At 44.8% G+C, this 14,328-nt stretch overlaps 1 protein-coding gene across 2 annotated transcripts; it reads right to left on the bottom strand.

Annotated features, from left to right (window-relative positions):
* Positions 1-260: 260 nt before the first annotated feature.
* On the bottom strand, positions 261-12,494 carry NGB (neuroglobin). 2 transcript variants are annotated; one of them, XM_066605749.1, is made up of 4 exons: positions 12,263-12,494; positions 6,982-7,111; positions 4,968-5,087; positions 261-636 (listed from the first exon to the last, which is right to left on the bottom strand). In XM_066605749.1, exons 1-4 carry the CDS (start codon positions 12,364-12,366, stop codon positions 490-492), a joined length of 501 nt encoding a protein of 166 aa, XP_066461846.1. In that variant the 5' UTR covers positions 12,367-12,494; the 3' UTR covers positions 261-489. The 2 variants fall into 2 exon arrangements, with proteins under 2 accessions (XP_066461846.1, XP_066461847.1); XM_066605750.1 differs by having other exon boundaries at positions 7,000-7,111.
* Between the last annotated feature and the right edge of the window lie 1,834 nt (positions 12,495-14,328).

The raw sequence follows: 14,328 nt of genomic DNA, 5'->3' as shown, positions 1-14,328 counted from the left end.
AATAACGATCCGCGCCACCATATAATAAATAATGGGAGTAACTCACCTGGTGCACAGCGGGGTTCCCGTAAACCGTGGAACCGTTAGGGAGCGCGGAAAGAGTTTTTTCCACTTTGAAGAGGTGTGAAAAGGCATGGAGTAGGTTATGTTGTGGCTAAGTGATGTTGGTAACCTCTATTTGATATCCTAAAAATGGCCCTTATAAAGATTAGGCCCACAGATGATTGTTTTTTTTTGTTATGGAGTGCTAACCGCCTGAATACAACAAAACCTCATTTTATTTCTGTTTATTACTAAGTAACTAAAAGAACAAGATAAAGCACAATACACAGAACATACATGTGATCCCACTGCATTCCAGTTGGCTCCACACATCAGAGTCCGAAGCTTGTTTTTGGTGCCTATATCCAGAGCACATTGAAGAAGTGCACAGAGCCTGTAGCATTCACTGCCCAGGGTGTGTCCTTTATCTGTATATGGATGCTCTCCTCATTGACCCTCAGGATCCCTCCACCAGCCTTTGCTCATGGCGCTCACCACAATGGTATACAGCCGGCTCCAGGCATCGCGAGTGTCTGATGTGAACATGTCCCCCAATCCAGACTCCAGAGCGTACAGCAGTGACTCCCCAACGGTCTGGAAGAAAGAGATGTAAGAAACAGCAGCCATAAGCTCCCATCACCCCAGGCACATGACTATTGAGAAATATTCACTCCCTGACAAGTTAGACTATGTTCACATCAACATTAAGTTTTCACTTTTTCTGTTTCATCCTAAGAGCAGAAGAATGGAAAAATGCATCCTGTAAAATCCACATTGATAACAATGGATCTCTTTTCTTTCCAGTTTGCCTTCTTTCCACTTAGTTTTTTTTCCTCCCTCAAAAAGACAGAACCTGAGTTGTAAGGCTTTTTAAAATCCAAAATAAAGGAAAGCAGACTCAATGGAGCTTTAAAAAAAAAAATCACTAAAAAAAAGGTACAAATCTATTCAAAAGGAAAAGAAAGCAGCCATACTTAGAGATATACTGCTGCAGAAGTACAAGGGCAGGTGGAAACATCACTTTCCTGCAGCATGTAAAACTGGTAAAATGATATGGGGAGATCACCCAGGAGCAACATACTGATGAACAATCACTCTTACATCTACCATACACTGATATCTCTGTCTAGGTAACGGTGGCCATCTTCTGTGTTTATTTAGTAATGTTAGTATAGGGACTTGCAAGATGAGGACTAGAGATGAGCGAACGTACTCGGATAGGCACTACTCGTCCGAGTAATGTGCCTTATCCGAGTACCTCCCCGCTCGTGCTGAAAGGTTCGGGTGCCGACACGGAGCGGGGAGCTGCAGGGGAGAGCGGAGAGGACCGGAGGGGAGATCTTTCTCTCCTTCTCTCCCGCCCGCTCTGCCCCGCTCCCCGCTGCGACTCACCTGTCAGCAGCGGCAGCTCCCGAACCTTGCTGCACGAGCGGGGAGGTACTCGGATAAGGCACATTACTCGGACGAGTAGTGCCTATCCGAGTACGTTCGCTCATCTCTAATGAGGACCTTTGACGTGGGTTGCAACCTTGTGTATTTTGGCCAAACCACTAAAAAATGCATTTTCCATCATTTCACGGCCCACCTGATTGCCTGTCACTCTCTAGACATCTATGTGTATTGTTTTCACTTTTGTGCAGTGCAGCCTCCGATAGTTTTCAGACACCTTCTTGAGGCTTAGATTTCTTACCGTTATCTCTTCATCTATGCTATCACTCCCATAATACAAAGCACAGCATCATATGACCAGCTAGAGCCAGTACCATCTCTGCATGCTAGGAGCAGAGTGTGATCATCATCATCTTCTATATTCACTTAAATAAGGTAGAGACCATAAGTATACAGTCGTGAGCAATATAACTATCACAGGAGCTTCCAATCATCCTCAATAACTGTGATAGGAGATTCTGGTACACACAAAAGTGACTCCTTAAAGGGGTTGTCCCGCGATAGCAAGTGGGGTTATACACTTCTGTATGGCCATATTAATGCACTTTGTAATATACATCGTGCATTAAATATGAGCCATACAGAAGTTATTCACTTACCTGCTCCGTTGCTGGCGTCCCCGTCGCCATGGTGCCGTCTAATTTCAGCGTCTAATTGCCCGATTAGACGCGCTTGCGCAGAAGGGTCTTCTGCCTTCGGCTCGGTCCGGCACGAGCGGCATTCTGGCTCCGCCCCCTTCTACGCGTCATCGCGTAGCTCCACCCCGTCACGTGTGCCGATTCCAGCCAATCAGGAGGCTGGAATCGGTACACGTCATGGGGCGGAGCTACGTGATGACACGTAGAAGGGGCGGAGCCAGAACGCCGCTGCTACCGAGCCGAAGGCAGAAGACCCTTCTGCGCAAGCGCGTCTAATCGGGCGATTAGACGCTGAAATTAGACGGCACCATGGCGACGGGGACGCCAGCAATGGAGCAGGTAAGTGAATAACTTCTGTATGGCTCATATTTAATGCACGATGTATATTACAGAGTGTATTAATATGGCCATACAGAAGTGTATAACCCCACTTGCTATCGCGGGACAACCCCTTTAAGAAAGCACAGCACCAATTAATTCTCACAATGAATATCACATGACCCACCTGAGCAGAAGGATTCTAGAAATTTTCAGATAGAAAGTTATAACTGAGATAATATACTCTTTGTAAAAATAAATAAATAAAATCAAGCACCTAGAAGGAGTTGTCAATTTGCTGCAAAACTTAACATGCAGTTATATGTCAGGCAGATATGCAAATGATTAGAGTCGTGGTGTCATGGGATGAATACTCTTGCCACCTGAGGCCCTAAAAATGGTTTCACCCTTGGCCTATAAAAAGACTCTGAGAGGCACTTGTGTGTAATGGACCTCTTTTTCTGCTTGTGCAGAGCTTGTTGACCACTAGACATGCCTTCATGACACAAAGATATTTCACCCAGTCAACAGAGTTTGAGAGGAGATACTTTGTTGATAAAACCAACCAGCTTCTCACTTTCCAATGAATTGCCTACCACCTGGGCCGTTCTGACCAGACCATTAACCCTTTCCAATCCATTTATTTTTTCTCATCCATTGGATGAGAAAAAATAAATTTTCCCTTCACTCTCCTGATCTGACAGAGTTCAGGAAGGTGCCGGTGTTCACATCACCGTCAGGGGAATGCGGAAGTATTACTTCCGCATTCTCCCTTCAAGCTCCCGGCTCGGCGTTCATGTGACAGCTGGGGGTCAGGTGACACCGGCGGTCACATGATCGCCGGCCGGAATCTCTCTGTATTACATAGCGCTAATTGAGCGCTATGTAATGTGTAAAGGAGAAGGCAGAAAGGGTTAAAAACCCTTTCTGCCTTCTCCTCGGGGGTCCTTGATGAGGATCAGCGCAGGAGTGTATCTGCACCTGATGTGTCTGATGATCGGGTGCAGATGCACTCCTGCACTGCAGTGTCGGACCTGTCCCGACATCGGAGCTGTGGAGGGAATTGATGATGTCGGGGCAGGCCCGACATTGGATTGGAAAGGGTTAAAAAGTGTTGGGACCAGTGGATGCGTGAGGGCATGCACACAAGGCAACTGGGCACAGGCCTCCCTTGTTAAACCAGCAGTAGAGAGAATCATCTGACAAGCACGCGCAGCCAGCCAGAGATAGGTGGCATCATCATTACAGGACCATGTTTCTGTCAGAACCATTTTCAAGCATTTGGCTGAAGGACATTCGGTCTCATGGCACCCATTACATGTACTGCCTTACACACCCACAGTCACCTCCATTTGCAGTGGTGTCGTGAATGGCAAACTGGACTGCTATAGAGTGAAACCAGGTTTTCTTCAGCAATGATTACAGATTTAGCTTGGGCACAGACAACGGCCGAGTTTGTGTCTGGAGACCTAGGGCTGAGTGCCTTAATACTTGTCTTTGCTGTGGAACGACACAGTGTCCCCCTGCTGGTGTGATGGTCTACAGGCCCATCGCATAAAAGAGTCGGTCAACATAGTAGTGGTACGAGGGACAATGACAGCTCAGCGATATGTTCAGGACATCCTGCAGCCACATGTGTTCCTCTCATGGCGGCTTCCAAGAGGCAGCAGGATAATGATCGGCCGTACACAGCAATGTCACAGGAATGCCTCTACGACATTTCCACTCTTCCTTGGCCTGCTCGGTTGCCAGATTTATCGCCAATAGAACTTGTATGGGACCATCTGGGATGTCAATTTCAGCAGCCTACAAATTTACATGATCTAGAGCCTCAGTTATAGCAAATATGGACTCCTATATCGCAATATACCATACGAACCTGTATGCCTCCATGCTCGCCTGTATCACATCTTGTATCCAAGCTAGAGGCGGCCCAACAGGGTACTAGAGCCTCCCTTCAAGTGCTTAGTTGTCTGCAATTAATTCTCCTTTTGCTCTGATATTGTAATCACTTACTTATGTCAACATTACAATCACACAGAGAACGTTTAATTTTATTTCGACAACTCCTTCTAGGTGCCTGATTTATTTTTACAATGAGTGTACTAGTTGACATGTATATACATACACATACTCTGGCAAGGAAACCCATCTCCCCCCCCCCCCCCCCCCCCCAACTGTACGGTAGGCATGTGCATGGTTGTTCCTCAGTATTGTGCACCTATGTGATCTTCTCCATCTCGCATTTTACCATTTCTGCATGCTGCTGGGAAGTGGCGTTTTTGTGTAGTCATAAACTGATACAAACTGAAACTATCCATTTTTTTATGGATCCATTTAATGGAAAACTGAATCATTTTCTTCAGCTTGTAGCAGTTAAACATTTGATTTTTTTGGATTTGAAAGCAAAAAAAGATGGATTTGTTAATAACAGATAAAAGAACACTGATGTGAACATAGTCATTCTGGAAGGTTATATTTATGGGCTTGTTGAGGGACCGTAACACTGAGGATCCTCACATTAAATGACTCCAGTTTGACACCAGTTGCACGATGCTTCCTCCCCAGTCCTGTCAGATATTCCTCCAGAGAGAGTAGAGAGTCAAGGCTCCGCACTGCAGCATCAATGACGGTCATAACCTGGAGGGAGCAAGAGCACAGTGTAAGCCCACCCAGACAAAGCAGAACGCCAACATTGTCACAGCACTCTCCATCTACTGGACTCAACAGAGATTCACATACTGTGGGCACTGCCAGCTTATTAGTTCATGAGATGATGGAGTCATTAATGTGGATGCTAAGGCTGCACCAAAGTGAGATACACTAGTGGCCAAAATTGTGAAAACCTTTTGAAAAAAGTGCATTTTTAGCGTTTGATAGTTCATAAAAACAAGTTTTTTTTAGCAATAATATAAAATAATATATCATTTGAAAGATATTTAAAATAGAATGTAATGCAGCAAATTTTATGAAAGAATTCATAAGCAGAACAGCAGTTATAGACAAGAAAATTGAAGAATAGTAAAAAGTAAATGCTCAAAAATTCTCAGTACATCAGTTAGTACTTAGTTGGATACGAATCAAGGTTTTTAGTTCACGCATTATAATATGAAACCAGGATAGCTTTATTCTAGTTATTGTGTTTTAGTTCTTAGTTGCTGCTAAGTAATGCCCCATTTAATGGGGACGAGCAGTCGGACTAATGCATCGAACTAAAGGCCCGTTTACACGCAGAGACAATATTTCAAACGATTCAAAGATTGACAGTTTTAGCGATTGTTTTGCATAAAGTGCTAATGGACACTAATGTCCATTAGCACTTTATAATCTTCATTTGCCTGTAAATGAGCCTCCTGAGCTGCTTGCAGAACTCAGCAGGTGGTCTGAGCTCTGCACACAGCTCCATTGTTGTGGTAGGAGCTGTTGGGTGAATACAATGTAATTTCCGACTCCTGTGCAGAACACAGCGTGCAGTCTGTTATCTACTCTCCGGCTGAATGATGGATGTTAAGCTCACTTTAAAATCATCATTCAGCTAAAAAGTAAATGATGTTAGCATTTACACGCAACGATTATCGCTCAAATGCCTTAAGGTGCATTTACACACACAGATGATCGCTCAAAATTAGTCAGAAACTGACAGTTTTGAGTGCTCATTTTGCATAGGTACTAGTGGGCTAATCAGCCCTTTAGTACTTCATTGCATGTATTTAGAGAACAGCGGGTGGTCTGTTCTCTAAATACATCGCTATTGTTCTCCAGCAGGACAGCCACTGTAAACAGCTGTTAAAGAATGTTATCAGCGCTGCCTGCAGAGAACACATCCTGCGGTCTGTCTCATCGTCCTGAGGGATTAGGATTTCATGCGGACCTGAAGTCAGCAATGGAGTCATATACATAAGCGATTTTATTTCCCGCATGGCACTGCGATGCAATTTGGGAATCAAATCGTGGCACGTCCTATTTTGTGCATGCTCTCACATTGCACCGTCCATTGTTTTCAACGGGGCCGGCGGCAGGATTGCACCAAGTGCAGGCGATGCGAGGTCTCACATTGAAAACAATGGAAGAAACTCCACGAAACCCAAAGCGATGCATGGCTGTTTTCTCATGAAATCGCCTTGCATCCCTGGGAATTTCACATGTGTGGCAAGAGCGATATTGCCCTCGCCATTTGGAGTTAGCCTAAGGGTTGAGTGGCATTTTATAAATAAATAATAATTAGTGCACACTACCTGATAGATGAGGCAATCAGCATCTGAAAGATGAAGCACTTCAACACCTCCTGACAGATGAAGCACTCACCAACTATATGAAAGATAAAGCATTCCACTACCTGTAATATGGAGCGATTCACCATCACCTGTCAGGTGGTTTGCTCCACCACCGCCACCTGATAGATGGGATGCTCCACCATAATGGACTAGCTGATAGATGGAATGCTCCACCACCGGTTTCCTGGGTGAATAGGGTGGCATGGGCAAATCTCCGGAATGTGTAGATTTGAAAGGCAGGAGAGTTCTGCTAAACTTACGGTTCTGGAATCACTCACTTTCCGGATGTGTTCTGTGAATTCAGATGAGTTCAGACATTCCTGGACACTGGAAAAATTAGCAGAATTGTACTGGAAGAGGAAAACCAGCTCTGGCTCCAACTCGAAAAGTCTGAGAAACCAAGGAAAGAGTGAGATTGTGCAAGAAGGACGATTTCACCCACCACAGGCAACGTACTACAGATATATGCACCATTCTGTCCACTGCTTTTTGGCTTCTATGTAAAATTCTCACATGGCAGCAATTCCACACATGGCCTGCAGATGGTGCTACTACACAATAGCTCACAATAATAAGATCACCACCACCAATGCCCTCAATTCCGTGTGCGAGATTTCTTCCTTCTACCAGACCAGTGTATAATCTCCTGTATATGAAAAGTTCTGTGACTTTTTAACAGACTTTAGGAATGATTTATCAAAACACATGAAAAAGAAAAGGAGTTACCCAACACAGCCAATCAGATTTTCTCTTACTTTTTTTATAAAGGCTTATGAAAAATAAAAGTTGATATCTGATCTGCTTTGTTTTCCAATTCTTCACCATTTTAAGATCCATGCTTGCTGTCAGTGAATGGGGAAAAGCTTCTTTAACCCCTCCCCGCTGCCGAACATTTTTGTACTTGGTTTTCATTTTCATATCCTCATTAAAAAAAAACCAATCAAGCTAATGCCGATCCTGGCCATTGTAGCTGGGTGTCAGCTGTCAGAGACAGCCGACTTGTGCCATACATGTACAGCGCTGATCTGGAAAGGGATGAAACCCATTGACCTCATATCACAACCAACACACATGTATCGTTCTCCAATCTTTTGTAAGGCTGCATTCACACCTGAAAGTTTTGTTCAAGTTTTTTGCTGCAGTTTTTGAAGCCAAAACCTGATGAGGATCTTAAAAGGAGGGAAATACTAAAGTGCGGATACAGCTTCTCTTTTTTGGATCCACTCCTGGTTTTGGCTTTAAAAACTACATCAAAAGAACCTGAATGAAAACTGCACATGTGAACGCACTCTAAAGAACAATACACCTATGTTGACTGTATATGATTTGTACAAGTTATCAATCTCTAAGGGCTCTTACCCACTGGCGATAGACTTTCCTGAGATGCGAGAGTGAGTGAAAATGCATGATTATGAAGCCAATGATTTTCAATGGTTTCATTCTCTTTTGCGATGTCTTCACTCAAGGCTCGCAGCGCTAAGCAAAATCTACACTATCGCCAACTGTCTTCAATGGGACCAGTGACAGCAGCGCCAGCTCCATTGAAAACATAGGGAGTACATCCCGCTCCCCTGCCACAGTTGGCACAGCTGTGGCAGAGGTCCGCGATGCTATCCCATTGATTTCAATTGGGCCGGCGCTGCTGCCGCCCCATTGAAAGCAATGGAATGAAGGCAACCCCTGCAGCGATGATTTCTGGGGGAAGGGGGGTTAAAATATAACCCTGAAAATCGTCCCTAGCTGTAAAAAAAATTAATTAATTAACTCACCTAGAAGAGTTGTCCGGCATTTCTCTCCATCCCCGTCAGTCTTCTTCTGCATTCTGGTGGCCTGGGATTGAAAAATCTCCGTCTCCAGACAGCGCTGCCTCTGATTGGCTGAGTGCTGTGACCAGAGGCAGCGCTCAGAAATGTATTGAATTTTAATTTTTTTTTTACAGCTAGGGATGATTTTTGGGGTAGGGCTTATGTTTCAAGCCCCCCTCCTTCCCGAAAATCATTGCTGCAGGGGATGCCTTTATCCCATTGCTCTCAATGGGGTGGCAGCAGCACCGGCCCCATTAAAAGCAATGGGATTGCATCGTGGACCTCTGCCACAGCTGTGTGAGGGGAGCACGATGTACTCCCTATGTTTTCAATGAAGCTGGCGCTGCTGCTGCCAGCCCCATTGAAAATAATGGACGATGGCACAGATTTTTCTTAGCGCTGCGAGCCTTGAGTGAAGACATTGCAAATGAAAATCATTGGTTTCATAATCATGCATTTTCGCTCACTCTCGCATCACAGGAAAGTCTATCGCCAGTGGGTATGAGCCCTAAGAGTAAATTATGTCCTCATTTACTGACAGAGACCAGCAGAAATCTTGAAAACTGTGAGGAACCGAAGTGCAAAAATATTAGCAAGTTACTGAAATTTTCATTATAGAGCGATGAAGCTCTGTGTACAGAAAATTGAAAGAATCCCATAGTATGTGGTCTCTGACAGAACATCACAAATGATGGGATTAGATACAGCAGTTCAGCAGACAGTATCACACATAACGGTATTAGATACAGCATCTCGGCTGACAAATCTCACGATATGATATATGACTAGATACCAAACCTCAGCTGATAGTATGATGAGAAGCTTGGATACAGTACTGTGTAACATTCTTAGGCGGGTCTAGAAAAAGGCTGCAAAGTGAGAATTCTTTCAAAAATAAAAGTGTTAATAGTTTTTTTTTGTCAATTAACAAAATGCTAAGTGAATGAACACAACAGAAATCTAAATCAAATCAATATTTGGTGTGATCGCCCTTTCTCTTCAAAGCAGCATCAATTCTTCTAGGTACACTTGTACAAAGTCAGAGATCTTATAGGATTCTAGTCAGGTGTAGAATTAAACAAGTCTACCAAACAGGTGATAAGGATCATTTTCATCATAAATAGGTTGAAGCACAGTCATTAACTGAAACAAACAGCTGTGCAGGAGGCTTAAAACTGGGTGAGGAACAGACAAATTCTGCTGCAAAGGTGAGGTTGTGGAAGACCGTTTCATATCACAGGTGATAACACCAAGATTTAGCACAGCAACACAGCAAGGTCTTTCCCAGGCAAAGATTTCCAAGCAGACTGGGGTTTCAAGATGTTCTGTTCAAGATCTTTCAAAGAAACACAAAGAACGTTGAGAACCCTGGATGCGGTGGTCAGCCAAGGAAACTTAATGCTGCAAGTGAAAGACACATCACACTTACTTCACTTCTAAATCTGAAAATGTCCATTAGTGCCATTGGCTTAGAACTGGCAGAAACCAGTGGGACTCAGGTACAAGTTCAGTGGAGCAAGTTCAGAGAAGAGTTACCAAGATGGTGAGCGGTCTGCAAATCATGTCCTATGAGGAACAGTTAAAGGATCTGGGAATGTTTAGCTTGCAGAAGAGAAGGCTGAGAGGAGACTTAATAGCTGTCTACAAATATCTGAAGGGCTGTCACAGTGCAGAGGGATCAGCCCTATTCTCATCTGCACAAGGAAAAACTAGAAGCAATGGGATGAAACTGAAAGGGAGGAGATGCAGATTAGATATTAGAAAAAACTTTCTGACAGTGAGGGTGATCAATGAGTGGAACAGGTTACCACGGGAGGTGGTGAGTTCTCCTTCAATGGAAGTGTTCAAACAAAGGCTGGACAAATATCTGTCTGGGATGATTTAGTAAATCCTCCATTGAGCAGGTGGTTGGACCTGATGACCCTGGAGGTCCCTTCCAACTCTACCATTCTATGATTCTACAATCATCTAGTGTTCGGAAATGTCTGGCCAGAAGTGCTCTTCATGGAAGGATTGAAGGCCACTCAAGCAACTCAACCATGCACAAAAGCATAGGAACTGGGGTGCACAAAAATGGCAGCAGCTGCTCTGGACTGATGAGTACAATTTGAAGTGTTTGGTTGGAACAAAAGGCAATTTGTTCGCTGAAGGTCTGGAAAGCCGTACAATAATGATTGCAGGCAACAGTTAAGCAGCGTGGAGTGGCTGCATTTCAGCAAATGGAGTTGGGGGTTTAGTCAAGGATAATGCTGTCTCCAATGCTGAGAAATACAGGCAGATACTTAGCCATCATGTAATCTTATTAAGGAGACATCTGATTGGCTCTAAATGTATTCTGCATCAGGACAGCGACCCCAAACATATAGCCAATGTCAATAAGAACTATCTACAGCGTAAAGAAGAACAAGGAAGTCCTGGAAGTGCTGATATGGCCCCACAGAGCCCTGATCTCAACGATAGTCAGTCTGCCTGGGATTATATGAAGAGACAGAAGGATTTGAGAAAGCCTACATATACAGAAGATCTGTAGTTAGTTCTCCAAGATCCTTGGAACAATCTCCCTGCAGAGTTCCTTCAAAAACTGTGTGCAAGTGTACCTAGAAGAACTGATGACTGTTTTAAAGGCAAAGGGTGGTCAGACTGATTTAGATTTCTCTTTTGTTCATTCATTTTGTATTTTATTAATTGACAAAAATAAACTATTAACACTTCTATTTTTGAAAGTATTCTTACCTTACAGCATTTTTATCACACCTGCCTAAAACTTCTGCACAGTGCTGTATAGTGGCTCAGTAGACAGTATCACAAAATAGCCATTTATACATCAGCTCAGCAAACATCAATGTTACACGATTGGCTTAGATACAGCAACTTGGCAGACAATATTACACAAGAGAAGATTAGATACAGCAACTAAACTGACAGTATCACACATGATAAGCTTAGTTACAGGATTAGATACAACAGCTCAGAAGACTGTACCACACATGCTAGGATTAGATATAACATCTCAGCTGACACACTTGTACATGATATGATTAGATACCTCATCTCAGTATCACAGTATAGATAGGCTTAGATATAGTGGTTTGTCAAACAGTATCACACACAATAGGCTTACATAGATACAGTATCTAAGCACACAATCCCTGTTCCTGCAGCTGCGACCCACATTTTCTGTGACATTACATGAAAATTTCAGATTTTTATTTTATTTAATACCGGAAAAACAATTTTTTTAAAAAGCTACCAAAGGAAAGAGAAGAAAACCACAGGTGGCACAATAAGGCAAAACAAAGTTATCTGAGCGCTAAAAACTTACAGTATAGAACTAGTGCCAACTCATTTCTATAGTATAGCGTACCAATGCCAGCCTGTTCCTACAGTATAATGCCTTGTGCCAACTCATCTCCATACAGTATTTAGCTCAGAGCCAGCATGTTCCAACAGTATACAGCCTATTCCTACAATATGGGACTCTGTGCCAGTCCGGCCCCACAGTAGCTAAGCCAGTGCCACTCTCTCACCTAGTAAAGGGCAAGGTGCAATGATTAATCTTTTCCTCGTGCCAACTCATGCTTTCAGTATATTTCCCAGTGACAGCCCACCCATGGAGTATAGCACCTAATGTTAGCTTGTTTCTACAGTATAGAGTGCAGTGCCAATTCAATCTATACCGATCACACCCTGGTGCCAGCCCATCCATGAAGAATATAGCCTAGTGATACCCTCTCACCTGGTGAAGAGCACAGTACCATGATGAATCTGGTCTTGGTTCACTATCTGCCAGGTGTCACGGATCAACTCTTTCTGTGGTTCTGAAAGCTGCACGTTTTCCATGGTGCTTTTTGAGGTGTCTATACTTTTTAGGGTCCCCTGGGGTGGCAGCGCATGTATCAGTAAGGTTAGAGAGGATACAAGAGGGATAGCATGGTGAATTGCCTTAGCTACGGATCTGCTAGCTCCTGCAAGAAGGTTTCAAGCATTTAAAGCTTTTCACCACTGACCCCCCTCCCACTCCCCCTCCCAATACTGCATCCAAAGCTGCACTTAAAGACACAGCACTCTCCTCAGGCAAGTTCGCAAGACAATCCCACTACTCTCTTAAAAGAATCCGTACTTCAGTCCTGTACACCCAATACAGGCTGCATTATTTCAGCTCTCTGACCGCTGTACACAACAGACCTGCCTATAACATGCAGTAGCCCCTGCCATCACATTTAACTCAGGAGTCAGGATATTTAGGGCTGGTCTGAGAGATGGACCAACAGGGCAGCTTAGGGTGCACTTGATCTGAATGACAACTGTCCAGTAATGCATGCAGTTGTTCTTTCCATCTTCTAAAGGTGTAAACCAGCATATTCCAGCATGTTATGTGCACATGTGGAGCAGAACAGGTGAAGCTCAGCTCGGGATTGGGGAAGAGGGCACTGATGTTGTGCCCACTGCAGCCCCACATGACCTACTAAAAAAGCATTACAAGTAGAGATGAGCGAATGTACTCGTCCGAGCTTGATACTCGTTCGAGTATTAGCGTGTTCGAGATGCTCGTTACTAGAGGCGAGTACCACGCGATGTTCGGGTTACTTTCACTTTCATCTCTGAGACGTTAGCGCACTTTTCTGGCCAATAGAAAGACAGGGAAGGCATTACAACTTCCCCCTGCGACGTTCAAGCCCTATACCACCCCCCTGCAGTGAGTGGCTGGCGAGATCAGGAGTCACCCGAGTATATAAACCGGCCCCTACCACGGCTCGCCACAGATTTGTTCTGACATAGAGGAGGGAAAGTGCTGTTGGTGCCGGAGCTGCTATAGGGAGAGTGTTAGGAGTATTTTAGGCTTCAAGAACCCCAACGGTCCTTCTTAGGGCCACATCTAACCGTGTGCAGTAGTGTGGAGGCTGCTTTTTGCAGTGTTGCACTTTTTTTTTTTTTGTATATCGGCCGTGCAGAGCAATGCGCCCTGCAGTAATTATACATAGTGCAGGGCCAGTAGTGGTGAGGCAGGGACAGAAGACATATATTGTGAGGCAGGGACAGAAGACATATATTGTGAGGCAGGGACAGAAGACATATACAGTGTATATAGGCAGTGGGCCTTTGCAAAAACATTTTGGGAAAAAAATCTATTTGGGCTGCCTGTGACTGTCCTCAGTGTTCTGGGTCTGTGCTGGGTGTAGTTGTCCTCCTAATTCATACGCAGCCAGCTAAGTGTTACAGCAGGCTTGCGCAAAATTATTTCCTGGCGTTCCGTAAGCCTCCAACCACAGGCCAATAAGCGGCACATTTAATTACAGCGTTCTGTTTCTGCACTACTGGTAATACACCATGCTGAGGGGTAGGGGTAGGCCTATAGGACGTGGACGCGGGCGAGGACGCGGAGGCCCAAGTCAGGGTGTGGGCACAGGCCGAGCCAGTGCGGTGGCCAGGGGTAGAGGCAGGGCCAGAACGAATAATCCACCAACTGTTTCCCAAAGCGCCCCCTCGCGCCATGCCACCCTGCAGAGGTCAAGGTGCTCTACGGTGTGGCAGTTTTTCAGAGACGCCTGACGACCGACGAACAGTGGTGTGCAACCTTTGTCGCGCCAAGATCAGCTGGGGAGCCACCAGCACCAGCATGCGCAGGCATATGATGGCCAAGCACCCCACAAGGTGGGACGAAGGCCGTTCACCGCCTCCGGTTTGCACCACTGCCTCTCCCCCTGTGCCCCAACCTGCCACTGAGATCCAACCCCCCTCTGAGGACACAGGCACTACCGTCTCCTTGCCTGCACCCACACCCTCACCTCCGCTGTGCTCGGC

This window comes from Eleutherodactylus coqui, chromosome 6, assembly GCF_035609145.1.
Source record: "Eleutherodactylus coqui strain aEleCoq1 chromosome 6, aEleCoq1.hap1, whole genome shotgun sequence".
Classification (NCBI taxonomy): domain Eukaryota; kingdom Metazoa; phylum Chordata; class Amphibia; order Anura; family Eleutherodactylidae; genus Eleutherodactylus; species Eleutherodactylus coqui.
The sequence above is the reverse complement of the archived record's forward strand: the minus strand, read 5'-3'. Positions and strand labels throughout refer to the sequence as shown.

Excerpts from the sequence above, each read along its gene's own strand:
- NGB (XM_066605749.1), bottom strand. The coding sequence starts at position 12,366 with ATGGAAAACGTGCAGCTTTCAGAACCACAGAAAGAGTTGATCCGTGAC. Across the intron at positions 7,112-12,262 it reads GGTACTGTGCTCTTCACCAG|ACTTTTCGAGTTGGAGCCAG; the intron begins GTGAGAGGGTAT and ends TTGGTTTCTCAG. Across the intron at positions 637-4,967 it reads TCAAACTGGAGTCATTTAAT|ACCGTTGGGGAGTCACTGCT; the intron begins GTGAGGATCCTC and ends TCTTTCTTCCAG.